Here is a 22,881-nt window from a genome sequence, read left to right as displayed (position 1 = left end):
TTGTCAGTTGAAATGGTCATAAGATAAAGAGGTTGAGTCTTGGGAAAACTAAGATACCTTATTAAATAAAAGAATGATTCTCAACTCGCGATACAACCTAGAAGCACGTAGGAACCTTTGAAACAACAGCAGCAGCAAATACTGATGCCTGCACCTCCCCCCGGAGGATCTGATTTAGCTGGGGACCAAGTATAAGTAGTTGTTCAAAGCTCCCAATTGGCTCTAATGTGCAGCCAAGCTCAGGAACCGCTGAGAGGTAGATGAAACTCCAAACTATTTAAAGAAAGCATTTCTTAGTAGACTTGAGTAGTGACTGCATAGCTATCTGACAAGAGGAAACATGAGAAAAAGATGAGGGAGAGAAGCTTTCAATGTAAAATTAGTAGAAGTTTACAATCCATTATTCAGTTCTGAAATCTAAAAGCTCTGAAAAAAAAAAAATCTAACCTACTAAACATACTTAGTGGAAAATCCTGACACTTTTTCTAGTCTTCCTTTATCTCATTTGGTATGAATAATCATACATCTTATTGCATAAATACTAATGTGTGATTTCTGATGACAAGTTGTTGCCCCAGACCTCACTGAGGGTTTGAGGTAAGTAGAGTACCATTCTGAAATGTATAAAAGTTTGAATTTTGAAACCCATCTGGCCCCAGGGGTTTCAGATCATGGTAGGGAAGGCCGAGGTAATAAAGTCTTTCTGTCGGATTAAGAATGCCTTTCTCCTATTTACCTGGGCAGCAGTTCAGCACCCACATTAAATAAAAACATCGGCCAACATCAGATGTGGCTCTTGGCTCTACATGTGTCCATAAGCCTGATCTGAGAACAGGGTTCCATTTCAGTCATGGAGAGAGAAACTGAGATTAACCAACAACATCCAAGTAGATCAAGTAGAAAATCACCATTGTCCTACAAAGGACTCTTCAGCATGACCAGCGACCCCCAATGTAATGGTTTAAAACAACACATATCTATTGTCTCACACAGTTTCTGAAAGTCAGAAATTCAGGAGCATCTCCTAGCTGGATGGTTTTTGCTCACGGTTTCTCAGGAAGTTGTCAAAATGTGGACCCGGATGTCAGTCCTCTGAAGGCTTGACTGGTGCTAGACTATGCATGGCATTTATTTTTTAATCCAATAGGTACCTTCGTACTTCATGCCCAGCAGGTGTGGCTCAGTGGTTGAACATCAACCTATGAACCAGGAGATCATAGTTCAATTCCCAATCAGGGCACCTGTCCAGGTTGTGGGCTCAATCCCCAGGACAGGGTGTGAGGAGGCAGCCCATCAATGATTCTCTCTCATTATTGATGTTTCTACCTCTCTCTCCCTCTCCCTTCCTCTCTGAAATCAATAAAAATGTATTTTTTTAAAAAGAGAGAATTCTAGTTTCTGCTTTTGCAGTTGCTCAAAGTTTTAGTTTTTTAATATAAACCTAACAGTTCTTTGCAAAGGAGGCCTTGAGTGCGAATCAGTCCTGAAGATTCCTGCTGAGAGGAGCTTATTAGTGGGGGGAGGGGGGGGGGCAGGGTCGTCTTCTCCTTTGATTTTCATTGTCCTCCCTGGGGCAGCTTTTTCTCTCCCCTAAATCCTTCCTATGTCCTTTTAAGGCTGCCCCTGTATTGCCTCCTGTGGGTCAGTGAATGAGTGTTGATTGCCCTGGGTTATACCATAAAAGGACAGGCAGGTCCCTACCATCCAAAAGACAGGCCTTAGTCATACAATTGAAAATGATGAAATGATGGTCAGTGCACTAGAGAATGTGGTTTGTTTTGTCTGAACAATAACCTACCTACCTTTGAGGTTTTGTCTAGAAACCTTTTCATTCCTGGGGTAGTGGAAGCCAATCTACATCAGGCCCTGCAAAAAACACTCCTCCATCCTCCCAGACTGCAGACATGCAGGGCATTCAGAGTCTAGAGTGATCTCATTTACTTTATGTTTGTTTTTATTTTAAAGTGTAGGTTCCTTCTAAATTGACCTGTGTAGTCCGTTCTCATTGTCCCCTCTCATCACCTTCCCAGTTCCCCCTCAAATGCTAGATTGGCTTCTTGCTTGCACTCCTTCTTTCTTTCCCAACCAAATCTGTGAAAAGATGTCATGTCATTCAATGGTAGGAATATAATACTTTCCTTTTCTGAGCTAGTTGTATTTCACACCTTATTTGCAGTTTAGAGAAAGAAAAGCTGAGATCTCATGAAGAGAATGTCAGGCATGGAATTTGGTCCTCTGTAAGCAAATGCAGCCATCCACAAGCATCATTTTCTTTTCTTTTTCTTTTTTTTTTTTAAATATATTTTATTGATTTTTTACAGAGAGGAAGGGAGAGAGATAGAGAGTTAGAAACATCGATGAGAGAGAAGCATCGATCAGCTGCCTCCTGCACATCTCATACTGGGGATGTGCCTGCAACCCAGGTACATGCCCTTGACCGGAATCGAACCTGGGACCTTTCAGTCCGCAAGCCGACGCTCTATCCACTGAGCCAAACCACAAGCATCATTTTCTGCCCCTGCTTCCCTTTGGTCTCTGAGCCATGGTGGGATCTTCCTGGGAGGTCATAGAATCGTTCAGCCTTGACAAGATCCCAGTGAATGTTTATGGTCCATATTTTGGCCCCACCCCCAAATATTTGTGGCACTGTGAAGGGGCACAGTCCTGAAAAGAGATGGTGATACCATAATAAAACTTATTAACAACTTTAAAATATAAAATATGCAATAATGGGTGTTTTGTTCAATTGTTTTTTATTTGACTACCTGCACAAGTATTTGTGAAGGTTTTCCTATGGCCACGCATCACTTGTCTCCCCCAGCCCTCTTTTACCTGGACGATCTTGAACTGCACATTTTCCTACCGTGAGCATTTTCAGAGCTCGGACTTCAAGGTTGGAGAAGGACTGATTGTCTTCTCATCTGTATATATAAAGGGCCAATATGCAAAGTGTCCCCTCGGGAGTTCGACCAGGAGACCAGGAGTTTGATCGCTCGCTATGACATGTGCTGACCACACGGGGGTTGGGGGGGACACGGAACATAGTGAGGAACTAGCAATGGCAGCAAGGCGCTGAGGAAGCGAGGGAAGAATGAAGTGGAGAGGTGGGGAGGCCGGGAACCTGATCAGCCCTGATTGCAGGCCAGGGCTAGGGACCCTACCCGTGCACTCTAGTTACTGTATAATTTTCTGGAGAGAGTTTTAAGGCATCAAAGAATCAGCTAAATCAAGAGTATACCCTTTTTAAAAAAGATAATTCTATATTGTTGAAAGTATTACATATGTCCTTTTTTCCTCATTGACCCCCCTCTAGCCCACCCCCGCCCCCACCCCTGCCCCAGGCCTTCTATTGTCTGTGTCTATGGGTTATGCATATATGCATACAAGGTCTTTGGTTTATTACCTCCCACCCGCCCACCCTCCCCGCCTTTCCTCTGAGATTCCACACTCTGTTCCATGCTTCCATGTCTCTGGATCCACTCCGTTCATCAGTTTATTTTGTTACTTAGATCCCACATGTGAGTGCATCATGTGATACCTGTCTTTCTCTGACTGACTTACTTCACTTAGCATGATAAAGAGTATGCTCTTTTGAATGGCATGGGGACTTGCCAGCCAGGGAAAGCAAGGCCGCAGAGCAGTGCCGCAGAAGCTGCTGTCTTCCGGGTGAGGATGCGCTGGCCACCGTGAACCTGGTCCCTAGGTAGAGTCCCAGGGTCTAGCATATTGTGCTACTTTTGCCTACAAGTAAATAAATACAAACTAAACAAATCTCAACAGCAAATCTTCTTTAACCTTGAACTTCCATGTTCTCCCTTTAAAATTCATTATCAGGACCCTTCCAAACTCACCACCACCTCCACCTCCACCTCCTCCACCTCCATACACCTTAGAAGTGTGATGACACACACTTCTAAGCTTCAAAGACTGTGTCCTGTAGGGGCATGAGCTTTCTTGTTATGGAATATTTAATTGCTGCCCAACACAGATTTCCCAAAGTTAATCTTCATTACTTTTTTTTCTTTGAAAGTGATTGTAGTTAACTTTTTTTTTTTTTGTCTCTTCCGGAAAGCTTTTAGGAAAGGATTTAAGCACTCAAATATGTGGAGTTGAGAGACAGAGAATGAGCAAGCAAAAATCTGGACAAATAAGGGGGGTGTTACGGCACTTAGGATTTTTAAGTTTGTCTTGCCTATTCCTACTTCACCTACCCTATGACTCAGTAGCACTTGCTTTTATGTGGCATATTTTCTGAACTGTTTGCTGGAAACCTGTCAGATTTCAAATGAACGTTTATTGTGTTTGGGCAGAGGTCCAGTTAAACCAGGGTCACCCATCTTAATTGTTGTAGAATTTCTGTGTAAGCTAGAATCTTTGAGAGTTAAATAATAGTTCTATCTTTGCCAACATACATGCCTGCTTTAATAATTTGTCATTTGAATTACTTCTAAGTGTTTGATAATTATATTTTTGAAGTTCTTCCCATAAGTACAGCAAAAATACCAATGTTCCATGATACATTCTGGCAACCTCAAATTTCTTTTTGATCACTATGATTCTTTCAGCTTTTTAGCTTAAAATTTCTATGCAGAGGTTTTTCCACATTACTAAAATCAAACAAAAACCCCAAAAGTGGCAGCAAATTTAGCTCTGATTGTTATAGCTCTTAATTTGGGTTGCATATATAAAAACAAAGTACTGCTTTTGATATCTACATTTTTCTTATTCTAATTGATTTTTTCTTAATATTTTATCAGGTGCAGAGAGAGCTAGCAGCTGTCATTGCTTTGAAAGCAAAGAAGTCTGGTGAGTAGTCTTTCATGGACCTAAGGAAGGTTTTCATTCTGAGGGAATATTTCATATATCATGTGGCAGTGAGCAGCTGAGGGCATCTCAGGAAGTTTTGGTGTAGAATGTAGAAAAGTATCATTGTTTGTTTTAAAAATAATTTATTCTACCATCAAAATAGTACAGGTTGTTACATATGGTTCTTTAAACATTCGCTGCCTTTATTTTACATTTCAAGGAAAAATGAAATTAAAAATATTTTTAGTTCATTGGCAGCCATGAAAAAGTCTGTATATACAACATAAGAAAGCAAACACGTTGCATTGCCTATTATAACGAGAGAGGACAATAAACAACATCAAGGTTGTCTTTTTTGAAAAGATTTTTTTTTTTTATCTCCAAGTAGTTAGTTACTCCTGAAAATAATTGAAGTGTGTAATGAGGTCTAAAAGCCAGCATTTTACGTAGGACCGAGTGCACGGATCCGATGCCTAGTCCCTGTAGGAAACAAGGGGTGGAAGTGATATGTGGAAAGGCAGCTTTCAAATACATTTTGAAGGAGAGGCTGAAATCCAATATGAAATGGAGACTCACTGAGGTAGAAAAACACTTGCTTAGGGAGCAGGAGTGTCAGAAGGAGGCATCCTTTCCTGTTCAGAGGGAGGAGGCCAGTGCTAAATGGCATGACAAACACAAGGGAGATAGATGCTTCTTAGATAATGTCAAACTATAATAAGACTTTTCAGGTGGGAAGACTAAGACAAAAGAAAAGAGATGGCAAAATTTGAAGAAATAAATGGAATGGAAATGTCTTAAGAACACAAGCCATACATATTTTTATCTCTTTCTTTTTTCCAGTTAGAAACTCCAAGAATTTGCTTTTCTCTCAGTTACTGAATCACACACACCTTAGTAGGAATTATCTGGTTATATTTATACTGATCTTTGTGGATTTGGCTGCTGTAGAGGACACAGAGCCTGGGTGCAATGAAGGTGGAAAGGAAGATGCAAAGGGCAGCATCTTGGCCGAAAGGTTACTGCACGGAAAGGGCAGAGCGGACGGAGCTCCTCAGTGAGCGGCATTGGGCTGTGGGTATTCGCATGGGCAGAGGCCAACATGGAGAAGACATCAGTATAACGATTGTAGGAGGGAGGGCTTAGAAATAAGTTGTGGTAGAGCTGATCTTGGTTCCTGTTATGATAAGGAGACAGACTTACAGTTTGTACGAATTGGGATGGCAGTGCCTTGGAGGATTTTTTTTTTTTAATTTCGGAAAATGTTGGGAAAATAATAAAAAAAATCATAGTGTGTCAATGCTGGAGAAAAACAGAGCAAATCAATAGCCAGGGAGGCTGGAGAAGGGGGTGCTAATTCGCACAGCGTCGGTGGGGAGTGGGGACTTCTGAGCAGAAAGCTGAAGTCAGTGAGAGGGTGAGCCCTGTGGATCCAGGCAAGAGCATTCGGGCAGAGCGAGTGAAATGTGTTTGAGGAACAGCAAGGAGGCAAGAGTGGCTGGAGCCAGATGAACAAGGTGAAAAGAGGTAGGATTTGGTTGACAGGCTAAGAAATTTGAACTTTCAGGAGGTAAAGGGAAATGAAGAGGAGTTAAGGCCCTTACATGTTAAATTGCGCAAAGTCGAAGACATGTGAAGTCAGCTTGATTGTGCCTTGATGTGTTGCTGTATGAAGTTAGTATGTCTGTTTTTGTTACTTGTTTGATTTATGGAGCTTGGCATGCAAACACAGCTTTGGCAAGTTCTCAGGGGCAGAGTGAAATGGTCTCTCACACATTCACTAATGATGGAGACATGAATTCATAGTGTCTTAGGACAGCAATTTTTCGGTGTTCTAGAATCCCTGACTTTTATCCAGTAACTCCAAAACTGGAGTTCCAGCTATTGGGCGTAACCAGAGAGGCATGTAAAGATTCAGGTAGAAGGAATCTATTGCACTGTTATTGTTTTAAACAATAAGAAATTAGAAACAATCCTTAAGTCTCCATAGTAGAGAAATGGTAAAATTGGGAGATCAGTGTAATGGAATGTTGAACAGCTTTAAAAGTTATTTTTTGAAGAATTAATGTAGTAAAATGTTCAGTGGAAAAATATATACAATAAGCATGTATTACTTCTCTTTTTCATAATAAAATAGTTTTAATTATTTTTATTACAATTATAAGATAGCATGCTCGTTGAAAAAATTTTGATAATGCATCAGTGTATGAAGAAACTGAAAAATCATCCATCATGTCACCAACAAAGATAACCAGTATTACTCCTTTAAAAATAATTTAATTTAATTTTTTATTGCATTTATTGGGTGACATTGGTTAATACAATTATATAGATTTTAGTTGTACAATTTTATAATGCATCATCAGTATATTGTATTATGTGTTCACCACCCCAAGTCAAGTCTCCTTTCATAACCATTCATCATTCCTTTACCCTTTTCTACCTCCCTCACCCCCCATTTCTCTCTGGTAATCACCACACTATTGTCTGTGTCTGTGAGTTTTTCTCACTGTTACTCTTGTCTTGTATATATTTTCAGACATCTCTTTATTCATTTGTAGATATTGTATTATTATATATTAATATGCAGATACCCAGGTTGCGGGTTCCATCCCCGGCACATATGGAAGTCAAATGATCATGCTTCTCTCTCACATCAATGTTTCTCTCTCTCTCTCTCTCTCTCTCTCTCTCTCTCTCTCTCTCTCTCTCTCTCTTCCTCTCTCTAAGCATGACCTCAGGTGAAGATTAAAGCATACCAGCTGCAGAATGGCACTTTCTCTGTGTGCTTGTTATTGTATTTTAAAACTATTTCTTTAAAGAAGAAGAAAAAAGCTGATAAACATCTAATAAAAAGTCTTAAACTGATAGTTGGTACATCTGTGGCTTGACAGAAGGAATTGATTACCCTAATATCTTACGTCTTGCAGTAAAACTGCTCATTAGGGCTCAGGTGGTCCTGCCAGATTTATGTCTTACTGTGAAGGGTTATTAAAATAAGAATTCGTATAAAGAAAAAAGGGTTTTTTTGTTGTTTCAGCTCCCCATATAAACAGAAATGAAAGTAACAGCCAATCAATAAATTATATAAATGATTCAAGGCTCCAGCTTAGTAAAAAATCCATTTGGTTGTAATCTTCTCAGAGGCCATTAGGATGTGCCTTTAAACAGTTTCTCCTCTAACTGCTAACTAGTGAATGTGAATAGCATTTTAAGGCATCACGAGATTTTTATAAATTAGCCCAGATATCCTTGTTTGTCTTTCTCTTTGTTGCTAATGTTGGCTAATTCGAATCTTGGGAGATACGTTTCTTCCCTTTTCCAGGGAATTCCCAGCCAAAGCACTTTAGCTCTGTGGTCTTTAGATCACATGAACCTTGTGCCGTGGTGGGCTTCTCCTTCTGGAAAACCTGAGACCTCATATTGGTAAATCTCTTTGGCAGTTGTTATATTTCACTCTCTCTGCTTAGCCATGGCTATTTAGATGTTTTAAAACTGCATACCTAGGTCATTGATGTTTGGAAAAGAAAGAAGGGTTTTCTTCTGTTTATGCCATTTAATGTCTCTGGAACCTTAGCAAAGTGATTCCAGTTTGTATCTTGCAGGGTAAGAGTGGGAGTAGGGGAGGGTTGTGTAGGATATGCTAACCTTAGCAATTCCTTCCAGCTCTAACATTTAATCATAACAATGAATATTTTCATTCATTGCCTTAATTATCCTTAATGGAGTTACAACCCTAGGAATATTTTACACAGGACTCTTTGAGGTGCAAGTGACAGAAAAGCTGGAAACCAGAGAGGGGATTGATTGGCATCGATATATTTTATTGTTTCTTTGACATATTAAAATATATATAACATAAAAGAGTAGAAAATGGTTTACCTGTTGCATTTAGTTTTGGCTTTTTATAGATGTAATGTATTTCTTCTTTTTAATCCTCACCCGAGGACATGGAAGAGAGAGAGAATTGATTTGAGAGAGAAACATTGATTGGTTGCCTTCCGTAAGCTCCCGAATTACGGATCAAACCCATAACCCAGATATGTAACCTGGCTGGGAATCCAACCAGCAACTTTCAGTGCACAGGATGACCCCCAACCAACGGAGTCACTCCAGCCAGGCTATAAATGTTCATTTTAATGGGCGAAATGCTCTTTTTCATGGGCTAGAAAGGATAAGGGGGCAGTCAGTGTTTTACATTGGAATTAAATTGTTTCTCCTAGCCTCAGACATCCTCTTGTTTCATCATCTTGGCTTGAATCCTATATTCCAGCTGAAGGAGGCATTTGAATGTTTGTGTGATTTCAATAACCGGGTTACTACGGTTTGCATTCGTTGAACTCTGTGTAACATATTCAAGGAGGCCGGCCCTGGGTCTGGCAAACATGGTGGACCCACCAGGCAAGTGGAGCATCTTTTATGACCCTGGACTCAGCTGAAACTCCCAGCTTTTAAGGTCCACTGTTAGTAACAATCACTGGTCACCAATAGCACCTACTGGGACATTTTAGCAGTGTCAGCCCCCTTCTTACGTGCATGTATGTAAGATGGGGGAATGCTGACAGGAAGCTCTGTCTAAGGTTTGACGTCTGACACAATTGACAAGAGAGATTCTCCTTCAGGGCAGAAGCATTCCAAAGAGAAGATTTTCGTGTGGCTTTGTCATGAGAAATGAAATAGATCGGCTGGTTATTTTTAATAGTAGAAAATAAGGCCTTTTGTTTTGCACATTTAGAAGGAAAAAATAACCATTAAATGTATGGAATTGTTCCGGCTTTTATGGTGCTCCAGATTTTTAGTTTTATTGACTCTTGACTAAGATCCAAGATAGGCATCTGTTCTTATCAGTTCAAATTTTTATTTTTTAGTTGACAGATTCTTTTTTTTTCATTTGCACTGTGTTGGACTTGACCTTTATGCTTTTGTAAACATATCACTCAAATGTAAAGGACTGGATAATATAATGGTATTTTAGAGTAGATGTTAATAATAAAATTAAGGGCCAGCAAAGATAGACTCGCATGCTGGTACAATTATTGCTATCTCAAACTCCTTCTACCTTTTGGTTTTCTGTGATCTTTTTATTGAAAAAAATGTAAATGCTCTTAAAAGCTATTTTTATATATATTTTATTGATTTTTTACAGAGAGGAAGGGAGAGGGATAGAGTTAGAAACATCGATGAGAGAGAAACATCGATCAGCTGCCTCCAGCACACCCACTACAGGGGATGTGCCCACAACCAAGATACATGCCCATGACCGGAATTGAACCTGGGACCCCTCAGTCCACAGGCTGACACTCTCTCCACTGAGCCAAACCGGTCAGGTTTGCTGACCACGGGTCTAGGACAGTGGTTGGCAAACTCATTAGTCAACAGAGCCAAATATTAACAGTACTTCTTCAAAATAGACTTGCCCAGGCCAAAAACCGACTTCTGCGCATGGGCCACATAGTTTCAATCGCACTGTACGTGCACGCCCGCATGTGGTATTTTGTGGAAGAGCCACACTCAAGGGGCCAAAGAGCCACATGTGGCTCGCAAGCAACAGTTTGCCAACCACTGGTCTAGGACAGCGGTTCTCAACTTGTGGGTCGCGACCCCTCTGGGGGTCGAACGACCCTTTCACAGGGGTTGCCTAAGACCATCGGAAAACACATATATAATTGCATATTGTTTTTGTGATTAATCACTATGCTTTATGTTTAATTTGTAACAATGAAAATACATCCTGCATATCAGATATTTACTTGACGATTCATAACAGTAGCAAAATTACAGTTATGAAGTAGCAACGAAAATAATTTTATGGTTGGGGGTCACCACAACGTGAGGAACTGTATTAAAGGGCCGCGGCATTAGGAAGGTTGAGAACCACTGGTCTAGGATGTTTTCCCTGGAAGAGAGGGCTCTGTCTGACACCATGCCTATTGTTGAAGCTTGTAAAATCTCGCCTTCTGCGGTGCTATAATAACCCCTTGTTCTAACATTTCCCGAGACTGTTCTTCCCCTGCTTGCTAACAGACTTTGTACATTCGCATCCCATTCAACGCCTGTTCTTACTGACCAGCAATCAATTCAGTGGTTGAAAGCTTGTATCTTCCTTTTTTATTTTAATGGCATAAGACCAGAATAAGAGTCTTGAAAGTGTAATTCCCAGTGCAGTGTAAACTTACGTAATACTTGAAAATGTAAAACTCCTACAACTGAGAAAACAATAGCACCCGTAAAGGCCAGGAACAATTGAAAATGCACGCAGCAGATGCTCTGTAAATTTTTCCTAACTCTCCCACTGGGATGCAAAGAAAATTGCCTTTTTAAAAAAAATCCCATGACACCGTCTTTTGTAATTAGAGCTATTAAGTCGAAATGATAAATAACCGTGCAATGGCGTCCTACAAAAGAACAGCCCTTTGCCCTGATTGCTCCTGAGCAGCGAGAGGGCTAAGAGCATCAAGTCCAGGAAGTTTGTTGGACTCCTGTAACCCTGAGGATTGTTCGGAATTTAGGGAATTAGCAAAGCGAGATGACTGTCTTTTCATCTTTCAACATGGTCTTGTCTGTTAAGATAGTAACTGAATCTGATGTGCCAAGGAGGCGAATAATTATAACTACAACAGAGTATACTCGAGAATGGAAGGTTTGTGAGGCCTTCACTTTCAAAAACGTGCTGCAGGGCATTTCGGTGGCTGTATGCAGCGCTTATTAGGCGAAGGTAATTATTGCTCTAAATGGGGTTTTGTTTCTATTTTAGAGAATCAGATACCAGGGAGGAGAATGAGCACTTAAGGCCCCTGTTGTGAGGGCTCCCAGGCCAGGGTCTGTGTGGTCCAGGATAGTGACTTTACATCATCCGGACTCTGACCTCTTATTGCCTGTTTCATCGATGTTGCCAGACCTCAGGAGAGCAGGCTTCCTGAGGTCTGGAGCAGCGGGTGGGTGTGAGGCTGGAGAAAGGCGTGAAAGGGAGGACCACTGTTTCTCTTCGCTGGAGAAGCGGCTTCCAGCATCGCAGCTCCTGGGAACCTATTTTCTGTGAGGAAACGAAATGAGTGTCATGAGTGTACCCTGTGCATAGACGCAGTATCAGTTCTACACCCAAGGTCAGATGAAAGTTAATGACCATATGCACACCAGAGATCCGAAACCCACATTCTACTTCTTTCTCATAATGACAGGAAAGGAGAGCAATTTATATTTAAATGGATTTAAATTTCAAAGCATAAACACAGAGATCTCCCAGGTGCCGCCTTTTCCACAGTGAAACTTCCTGGCAGGGCTCAACGTCCCTAACAAATTAAGTCCCTTCCCATCCCAGCTCCCGGGGGCAGACAGTGCTTTGTTTTTGGTGGAGCGACCCTGTCCCCGTCCTGCCGGATAAGTGGCACCATACCAGAAGCCAGCAAGGCCATCAGGGCCCCTTTCTATAATTATGTAGGTTTAAATTTGTTGAGCTGATTCGCTGATTGAGGCAACGAATGGGTGTCATTAACACATGGTGGACGGAGCAGTTTCCCCTCTGAGGCTGCCGGCTCAGAGGTTCTCAGCTTCCTGCAGAAGAAGAATCCTGGCCATATGCTGTTTTTATAAAGTTAGGAAATTCTGCCGTCTGCTGAGCCCAGTCTCCTACCCGAATCTGGTGCCCTAGGCTGGTAGTCAGAAACTCTGGTACATCACTGGCTTCTCTTGTCCTGTTCCCATCCTCCTTCTATATAATAAAGAGGGAATATGCTAACTGACCGTCACACCCTCACAAAGATGGCGGTGCTCACAGCCACAAGATGGTGATGCCCAGTCCCCTCAGCCCCACTGGGGGCCTCGGTCCTCCTGAACCCCCCACTGACTGAGGTGCAGGCAAGCCTTGGATGGCAGCTTCCCAGCCGCCCAGGGCCAGCCCGAGGCGCAGGTAACCACAGCCGCCCGAGGCGCAGGTAACCAGGGCCAGCCAAGGCTTGCGCTGCCAGCAGTGGCAGCAGCATAGGTGTGATGGGGGCATCACCTTCCCCTGATTGCCGCCAGGTCGCCTGCCACCCCTGAGGGCTCCTGGACTATGAGAGGGGCCAGGCCAGGCTGAGAGACCCTCTCCCCTCTAGTGCATGATTTTTCATGCACTGGGCCTCTAGATTTTTTATAAAAGGAAGAGGTCAGGCTCAGATGGTGACTGGAGTGCCACACTAGGCCTGCAGGCCACGTCCTCAACACCAAGTGCGAGACAGCTTTGCTCTTCTTAATCATCTCTGCCTATTCAATACAAATCTAGGAATAATAACTGCTGTTCCTTTAATTTGCTTTCTGAGCTGTGTTCATTTCATTGACATTTTTCCTAAGTAAAAGTCCTGCAAAGGCCTTCCTCTCCCACACATAACTCCCTGTCCCCCACACATAACTCCCTGCCCCCCACACACACCCACGCCCCTGGGAACATTTCTGCTGTCATTTGTATTGAGGGGTAAGAGCTACCCAGGGAAATCGTGGTCTTGGCCATATGACCCAGCTATTGTCCATCATTCATCACATTAAAAGTCTAATTGTATAAACAGCCATGAAAGTGGAGCCGTTCTCAGTAAAACTGAAAATGACATGAACACAGTGTGTGTGGATAGAAGTAGCTGATGCTCCCTGGTACATAAAGCCAAGCCTGCCATTGGATTCAGCCGAGTTCTGCAGAGTGCCTTGATGCTGTTTTGATAAAAGTGAAATTTACTTCACATACTAGTCTATCCATTAAGTGACATATGAATACTTAATATTAGATCGTTTCTAAATCAGACATTCTCCTTGAAGGTGGCTAAACGAACTGTGGTTCTAGCGATTTGCGTTTTTCAGATAGGTTATAAAAAGACTTCATTTTAATACAGCGATTGCAGTCTGTTTTTTGGAATGAGATTGGTGATAGAAATTTTGACCCTGGAGTCAGAGAAGGTTCACATGGAACAACTTCTGCATAAATGGTACCTTTTGATATAAGTGTTTTGTTTGGAGATTAGGAAGATGAATACATACTTTTTAAAAATAATCCTGGCTCTCCTTCTGTAAAGCTATATCAAAATTCTTCTTTGACTAAATAAAACTGTGTTTCCCCACGCAGTGGTCTCCAGGTCGAATTTGCAAAGCAGTTCCCTGCGGTATTTGTTAATAATGCTAATCCCTGCTCTGCCCTCCCGCCCCCCCCCCCCCCAATTAAGTGTGGATGGAGGCCTTGGCATCTGCATTATAACCACTTCACCCCCGTGTGATTTAGCTGCCCGCTTTCACCGACACATGCCAAGGTCTGTGTGATTTGCAGTCTCAGGGAGCCAGCTGGTGTGTGTGTGTTTGTTTGTTTGTTTGTTTTTGTGTGTGTGTTTTAAATATGTTTTTATTGATCTTTAGAGAGAGAGAAAGTGAAGGGGATAGAAAGATAGAAACACTGATGGGAAAGAAATCGTCAATAAGCTGCCTCCTGCACACCCCCTACTGGGGATCAAGCTGGCAACCCCAGCATGTGCCCTGATCAGGAATCAAGCCAGGGACCTCTTGGTTCATGGGTCCATGCTCAACCACCGAGCTACACCGGCTGGGCATGGCTGGTGTTTTATGAAGGGTGTTGTGCTAATGAACTAAGCATGGTAGGGGAATGAGAAATATTATACTTTTGCTATTTACTCATTTATTGGACAACTGCCTAACTTTTCAGTGTTTCTCTACCTGAAAGGAGATTTTCCTATGGGAATGATAACAGAATTATTACAAAGTTCTCATTGACAGTAAAAGCTTTATAAAGGAAGAGAATTATTACCAGGTTTTATTTGGTGGGCAGACTCGGGAGTAAGCCCGAGTTTCTATATTAAAATTAGGAGGGGGACATGGTGGGTGGGAGGTTAAAGGGAAGTGACTTTAATCCTGGCTCCAAATAAATGCACCTGAACGAAGCCATATCCTTGTAAATTGTGGACAGATCCCAAGTCAATAGAGCTAAAGGCTTGTCTAGTTCTCTTTTTGCAAAAAGTGGCTAACGTCTATTTATTGAAAATGCAAACAGTGAATAATGAAGCATTCGCTTTAAGACTTAAGATCGATTGAGGAAGTCTACACCTTATCCTGCTATTGTTTTCTGGTAGAAGAATCGACTGACACGTTTGAGACTGGGGTTATCTTTGTAACCTTAGGAACAGATGGCAGTTTTTAGAAATGTTGCCAGTTTTCCTCCCCTCTCACTGCAATGGGGAGCAAAACCTGCAGATCCAATGGCCAACTTAGTTTTCTATGTTCTCATTTTCTTCCTTTTGATTTTCAGTTTTGTTTTCATGTGTTTAAAAGACCCACTTCTAGATCTTATCTCCGAAGGTGGAGCTAAGTGCAGGACCTTCTCCTCTGTCTAAAGGGCACCTTATGCAGCAAACACAAACTTTTCACGATTGGTAAGAAAGCAGGCTCCCCCATCCTTCATTTAGGGGGCATTAAGGGAGAGTGTCGATAAGCCCAGGCCAGGACACCTCTTGCTGACAGTGGAGATGGCCGAGGGAAGGGGGTGGGCACTGTCCCAGCAGCCTGTGGTCCCAGGAAGTGGCGTAACTACCCTGTCTGGTCCGGGAAGGGGCAGATTCCACCATCAGGCCTCACAGTGCTGGAGTGGCACACCTGGGCTGTGGGCTCAGTCCCTGGGACCTCATACCTTCATACCCTCCAGTCCTCTCAGTGTTGTCACTGAAATTAACAAAGAGCGTCAAATTCAGGATTAGCATGTGTGCCTAAATCCAAGTTATTAAAGTTGCTTCATTTTGCTGGTAGTGTCAGGCCTGCATGAGTCAGCTAATTCCAGGGTTAGCTGTGTAACCAACTGGACAGTCTCATCAAAAGATCACACTGACTTGAATGGTCCAGGCCCCTCCAAGGGCGTTTCCCTGGGGCCTGCCCTCATGCAGTTTTATTACCTTGATATTTCAGGAAGAAAGCTCTGATAAAGGGCTAAAATAACCTCCATTTTGTCTATTGTATTTGAAAATCCAAAATACATATCCTTTCACTTATGTGAGAGGAAATAACGGCTCAGAGCCTTGGGCGATGCTATGAAAAATAGCTTTGGCTAATAGCCAGTGTTGTAGCATAACTTTTTTTCCCCAACATATTTGGCTTAGCTTGTTATCTATCTGTGATCTTATAAGATTGTTTTGTCTTGTGAGCCATTAAAGCACTTGGCCTGATACTCAGAAATGGTAATGGGGCAGGTGCTCAGGGTTATTCGCGACGCTGAAATGCAGGTGGGAAATGCCATGTTCCTCATTCTCAGCAGCTGGGCTGTCTGTGGTCCTCACACGCTGCTCCCACTGCCAGGGAGAGCAGTTTAGCTGCTCCTGATTTTAACTGTTTTTGTGAAAAATAGTCTGCTCAGAACGTGGCTCCTGCCTGGGCCTGGTTTAAATCCTCCTTTTGGGATCTCTCAGTCCCTGGCACATGAAGTCGCTGGAGCCCACGTGCCCTGGGCTCCCCTGGGCTCTGCAGGGGTGCCCATGCTAGTCCCTGCTGCCCCTTAGGACTCGCAGGGGCAGCCAGGGGCCCATCTTGGCGGGGTCAGGCTCTCGGGGACTTCCCAGCTGCTCACCCCCCCAATACTGCCTCTTGCTGGGGTTGTGAACTGTCACAGGCTCCAGCCAGCCTCTCCCTCTTGATGAGGGTTGGCTCCTTTGCTGGCCTTTGTCTCCAGGGCAAGTAGAAAAACCGCTTGATTCCTTGCAAACTTCCCATCCTGGGAGAGAAGAGCAACTCAGGAAAAAGCGGCTGCCCTGGCCTCCCCCAGCCTTACCGTGCTCCCTGCTGACCTGCTGTGAGTATGCTGGGCCCCCGGCGAGCTGGGGCAGACTTCCGGGCAGTCTCCTCTGTGTGCCACGCTCAGTCTGGGCATGAACCTCCACTCCCGGCCTTAGGGTCCTCATCAGCTCAGAGCCGAAGCCCAGCCCAGCCCAGCCAGGGAAGATGGGGTCCATGGCTCGGACCTCCCGTCTCTGCTGCCTCTTTACCCATCTCCTCCCCGAGGTCCACTGGGAGCAACCTGGGGACAGCCTTGAGCTGTCCTAACTGCCTCCCGAGGGGACACCCTGGCTCAGCGGGACAGAGCTCAGGGGACACCCAGGAGAGCGGGACAGAGCTCGGAGCCTCCCAGAGCTGGCTCCTGATGTGCGGAAGGAAGGACGTCTTTCCACAGCTTTTGCCCTTCAAGCCTGTCTTACTACAATGTTCTGCCTTGGGTGTCGGAATACAAGTAGTAATGACTCTGCTTTTACATCCCCTGCCTTCCATTCTGCCCCAGTAGGAGGTGGGTCTGATTAGAAAGAAGCTCCCATGCACAGATGAAATGCAGAAGTAAAAAGCACGTCACCGTGTTTTGTACTCTAAAGTAGCTCCTTGACTGAGCACTTCCATCCATCCTCTCTTCCCCACGCTGTCCTGTGGGGAGTGCTTATCATCACCCACCCTGGCAAGTAATGCTGTTGACGTTTGGTGAATTGACGTAACCTGACAAAGGTCAAATACTAGAAATAGTGTAGGAAGGATGCCAAATGTGTAACAAAAGGAAATTCCTTTAAGGTCTAGCAGGTTAGTTTTAGGTGAGGGTTCAGGGAAATTTTCAAATCTTTCCTGGTCTCCTCTTGGGCTGCCCTCTTCCATTAATTGATTGATTGACTGAACCAATCCTTTGCTAGTGGTTGCAAACACAAAGGTCTCTCAGGGAGTTGGTGGTTCCTCTGCCAGGAATCCTGCTGTCATGTCAAGGGAAGATATAGCAGTAGAATTGCTGAACATTCAAACAAAAAAATCTGAAGAGCACCGTATGAGTGGCAGAAGGTTGTAATGTTATTTTTTAAAGGTAGATGCTTTCCTACCATAAAAGCTTTCTTGACAAGGGGATCGGTGCATACTTGACCTGCTGTGTGTAGACCTACTGTGTGCAGACTTGACCTGCTGTGTGCAGACCTGACCTGCTGTGTGCAGGCATGACTTGCTGTGTGCAGACCTGCTGTGTGCAGGCCTGACCTGCTGTGTGCATACCTGAACTGCTGTGTTTTCTCGTTTGCAGTCCCAGAGGCAGATTCGTGTAGCTGTGAAAACCAAATCCACAGACTCAGGCTCAGTTCCGCCATAGCCACTTGCTATGACTCAGTGGCTTCCAGAGGCTCATTTATATTCTAAAAGAGCTGATGACCTTGGCTGGCATTGCTCAGTGGTTAAACCATTGGCCTGTACACCAGAGGGTCTCAGGTTCAATTCTCGGTCAAGGGCACATACCTGGGTTGCAGATTGGATCCCTGGACATAGTCAGGGCACGTGCAGGAGGCAACCCATCGATGTGTCTCTTTCACATTGATGTTTCTCTCTCTCTTTTTTTCTCTCTGTCTCTATCTCTCTCCTTCCCCCATCGATGTTTCTCTCTCTCTCTCCCTCCCTCCTTCCCTCCCTCCCTCCCTCCCTCCCTCCCTCCCTCTTCCCCTCCAGTTCCTTCCACTCTCTTAGGAAAAAAATTCAATGGAAAAAATATCCTCAGGTGAGGATTAACAACAACAAAAAGGAGCTGATGGCTTATAGTTCTGGGGCTTGCTTGTTTGGGGGGCGCTGGTGAGGGGTTAGGAGAGTTAAATGAGATGGCAAAAGCTTGCAGTTTCATGTTGGCACATATAGTTAGGATCAGAAATCACTTTTCTTTTACCCCCTGAGTTAAAATTCTGTAAATTTGGATTCATGAGAGGAAGTGTCTGGAGGAGCGGAGGACACCGGGACCTTTTCAAATGCACGGCCTGCAGCATCTGAGCATCACTGCTACTCGTCCTTACTGTGTGACCACAGCAGATGGACCTGAACCTGCCTGTCACCAGAACATCCTCGAAAGGCACTTAGAAAACTAAAGCTTTTCTGTTTCTTAGTAAAAAATGTTGAAGAAAAATGATAGCTAAGCTTAACTTAATTTTTTTAATTGAGGTTTTATTTTAGTTGGATCATGTACAAGCCATGTTTGCATTAAAAGGAAACGTGTTTGGTTTTTTCTGGTACGTTTCCTTATAAGAAGGGCAAACAAATGGATTATTTGGGACAAGTATGGATTAGCTCTTTACTGTGCTGGCCTACAGAGCACGTACACTGAGTGGCCAGATTATTATGAACACCCCATCAGTACTTCATTGGGCCACCTTTGGCCTTCGATACTGCAGCGATTCTTCTTGGCATTGACTCCAAGAAATGTTGAAAGGTGATGTGAGGAATCTGACACCATGCCTGATGAAAAGCACTGTCCAGTTCTGTGAGATTTGATGGTTATGGAACCAGCTGCCTGATGGCTCTTTTAACTTCGTCCCACAAATGCTCAATTGGCTTGAGATCTGGTGATTTTGGCGGCCACCTAAACAAGGTAAAGTCTCCCTCATGTTCTTGAAAGCACTCCTGCACAATATGAGCACCGTGGCATGGCGCATTGTCTTGTTGGAAGAAGCCATCTCCATTGGGATACGCCATCAACATGATAGGATGAACTTGATCAGCAACGATACTTAGGTATGTTGTGCTATTCAGACGTTTATAATGATCTGGCCCTCTAGCAACTTCAGCAGGAAATTATAGCTAATTTGCCTACAAACGTCAAGTGGTCATAATAATCTGGCCACTCAGTGTATTTCTGGTCTAATGGAAAGAATTGATACAGGATACACATTATCATTGTTCTGTTGACTAACTTTTCAGGGGACTGCACGTGTATTAAATGTGAAAACCCGTTAAGAAGTGGAAGGAAAGGGAGATGGGAGGGTCTCTGCTACAAGACAGAGACGTGGAACTGAAATGGAACTCTGTCTGCCTCAGGGGCATGAATCATGCGGGCAGGGCAGCCACGTGTGCAGGCATGGTGAATCTGATGGGGGCGGGGGCAGTTTTTCAGCTACCTCTGATTTTAGCCTTCTCACGATAGCTTCTTTATGTTGCTGTGAATTTTCAGAACATCAGCACACCTATACACACACGTTAATAAAAGTTATACATTTCTTTCGTGCAGCGGGCGTTTGTTATTTTCTCTCTGTAAACCCATGGGTTATGAAGCAGGGCAAGCATTGGTAGGGAAGCGGGTATGTAGGATGAGTAGGTCATTGTGGCCATAATTTTCCAAGAGACTGAAGGCCTAGTAGAAAATTCAAGTCAGTTCTTAGACTGTTTACAATAAACGTCCTGTTTTCTGTCTTTTCAGTCTCACTGCTGTTCAGTTCGTTTTAGTTATTTTTAAATGTATCTTTATTGGAAAGTATCACAGATGTCCCCATTTTTTCCCTATTGACCCTCCCTTCACCCCGCTCCCCCCTACTTTCCAGGCCTTCTCCACCCTATTGTCTGTCCATGGGTTATACATATAAGTATGTATGTTCTTTGGTTTCACTCTTCCTATCCCACCCCTCCCCTCGGAAGTTAGACAGTTTAAATTTTCATAGCATATTGGAGCAGATAAAGAATAAGACCCTCTCCTCCGCTGACTTCCTCTTCCCGTGTTGTTCTGACCAAGCTATTTCACATCTCTCAGCCTCAGTTCTCTCATCTGTAAAATGAGGATGACATAATAGCACTGGGAATATGATTAAGGAAAAGGCCAACCATGTACCTGTCCTAAAACATCACTGGGAAGTAAACATCCATTTGGGGATAACAGGTATATGAGCTCATTTAACTTGATTTCTATATGAAATAAATCCAATAACTGTTAGATGCATCTGGGGATGGAGTCTGAGCCCGGATGACCTGGCTTTCCAGGCCTGGTGAGCTTCAGCCTGAATGTTGGCCAGTGTTTCTTAATAAAGTGGGGACCCCCAGTGTTGAGGTGCTCAACTTGCACATCTCTGGGCGAGTCCCTCCTGCACCGGGAGCACTGGGCTCCCTGTGTGCCTCTCAGGTTCCCTCAGTGGGGAGAAACCGCAGTCTGAAGGTGGGGGTGCCACCATCAGACTGGCCTCTGGAAGCAGAGCCCGGGCAGCTGTGGACAATGAAAGGGTTGAGGGAGAGGCTGGCCAGGTGACAGGGTGAGGTCATGAGCTGTGCCTGCGGCAGGGAGGAAGGGGGTGGAGACACCGCAGGGGTGGAAGTGACAGGGTTTAGGGACAGATTTATGCGAGGATGGGGAAGAGGTGGTGATCCCATCTGAAGCACCAGGCCCAGGAGGAGGAGGAGGCGGGTGGCTGCCTCGAGGGCGCTGCGTGGATGTCAGGCCTCTGTGTCCTCACACCCTGTGAAACAGGGGACTTTCCTGAGGACAGAGTTTGTGCCACTGGACCCGTCATAGCCGCTCACGCACGGCCGGCACGGATGGTCTGCGAAATGAACACACTCAGCGTGTAACTGGAGATGTGGGCCTGGAACTCAGGGAAGAGGGAAGAGATGGAGACGCAGATTTGGGACTCGCCCACATCATGGTGCAAGCTGACACCCCAGGCACAGATAAGATCCCCGGGAAAGAGCTGCGGGAAGCTTGCGTCTTTAGAGGGTTCACGGATGATAAGGACCAAGAAAAGAGAGTTTAAAAACAACAGTCTCACATTCAGCTGACAGGCTGGAACAGACTGGGGCTGAGAAAAGATGGTTGGGACAGAGATAAAGTGGTCGTAGGTCAGCTTTCAAAGTGAAGTTCCAACGGCCCAGGATGCGCCAGATTCGGATACTCTATGGCACCTCTCCATGGTGAACATTGACCACTATTTTTCAGATTTTAACACTAAAAAGAGTCATAAGGTGAAGGTCGCAACTGCTGCTTTTTTTCTTTTTTCTTTTTTTTCTAATTCTCAAGGATATTTTTTCCATTGATTTTTAGAGAGAGTAGAAGGGGGGAGGAGGGGCGGGAGAGAGAGAGGGAGAGAGCGAGAGAGAGAGAGAGAGAGAGAGAGAGAGAGAGAGAGATATCTATGTGAGAGAGACACATCAATTGGTTGCCTCCTGCACATGCCCCGAGAGGGGCTGGGGACCAAACTTGCAACCCAGGTATCTGCCCTTGAGCAGGATTCGAGCCCAGGACCCTATGGTGGGAGGACCGATGCTCTAACTAGCCAGGGTTCCCTTACTTTTTAAAGAACGGCAAAGATGTGAGCATTTTGAAGCACTTGTGATTATATTCCTGGTAACCAACATTGAACACCCTCTATCAGCATTTCCTGCCGCAAGCTCGTTTTTATGTGATCCCACAGGGGATGTACCGCCTGCTGAATGTGGGTGGTGTGTTGTGGCGGGACCTCCTAAAACAAATATTATGGCCCTGCTCCAGGAATGGTACAAAAAATAGCCGGCTATTTAGATAATGAGGAACTGGGTCCAGAAACACCTCTGTGTTTTCCTAACACATTTGTGTCCACAACCCACAGAACAGGCAAAAGAGCCTGACCTGTACACAGCTCATCCACATTTGTGACACATACTAGTGGCGATGCATTGATTTTTAAAATGTTTTATATTCTTTCTATTGCATTCTGTTCTATTTCATTAAAGACATGAACAGAAACACAGGTCCCACCCTAGCTGGTTTGGCTCAGTGGATAGGGCATCGACCCGCGGACTGAAGGGTCCCTCCCGGGTTCAAGGGCATGTACCTCGGGTGCTGGCTCAACCCCTGGTGGGAGGCAACCAATCAGTGTGTCCCTCTCACATCATTGTTTCTCTCTGTGCGTCTCTCCCTTCCTTTCTACTCTCTCTAAAAATCACTGGGGAAATATCCTTGGGTGAGGATTAACCAAAGAAAAAAGAAACGCAGGTCCTCACCAATGGATGTGCAGTTTGACCAGCACTGTTCTGCTCCGTCCTGCTCCACGCAGACTTGACTGCCACAGATACACACATTTTATGTGGAGGACGGGGACAGGCTGCAGAAGCTCATAGACTGGGGGTGTTACCTGCCCAACTCGTGAGGTTGTGGGAACATCAGATGAGACCCCGTATGAAAGCGCTTTCTCCCTGTAAATGCTGCACAGGTGAAAGGTTGTAGTATTGACGAAACTTTAATTCTTGGCATATACTCAACAGTTATTTTTCTTAACTATGTTTGCTTATTTCTCACATTGAGACTTGAAATGCTAATTGCCTGTCCAGAAATTT

The 22,881-nt window shown here is 44.2% G+C and overlaps 1 protein-coding gene across 1 annotated transcript in view; it reads left to right on the top strand.

Annotated features, from left to right (window-relative positions):
* RAPGEF5 (Rap guanine nucleotide exchange factor 5) overlaps nt 1-22,881 on the top strand; it is a 199,741-nt gene that overhangs the window by 74,890 nt on the left and 101,970 nt on the right. The window contains exon 7 of the mRNA XM_081102021.1: nt 4,758-4,806. Coding sequence (XP_080958147.1) covers nt 4,758-4,806 — 49 coding nt within the window. The remainder of the gene's footprint in view (nt 1-4,757; nt 4,807-22,881) is intronic.

This window comes from Myotis nattereri (assembly GCF_964212035.1).
Source record: "Myotis nattereri genome assembly, chromosome: 11".
Taxonomy (NCBI): domain Eukaryota; kingdom Metazoa; phylum Chordata; class Mammalia; order Chiroptera; family Vespertilionidae; genus Myotis; species Myotis nattereri.
This window is presented reverse-complemented; position numbering and strand designations above follow the sequence as displayed.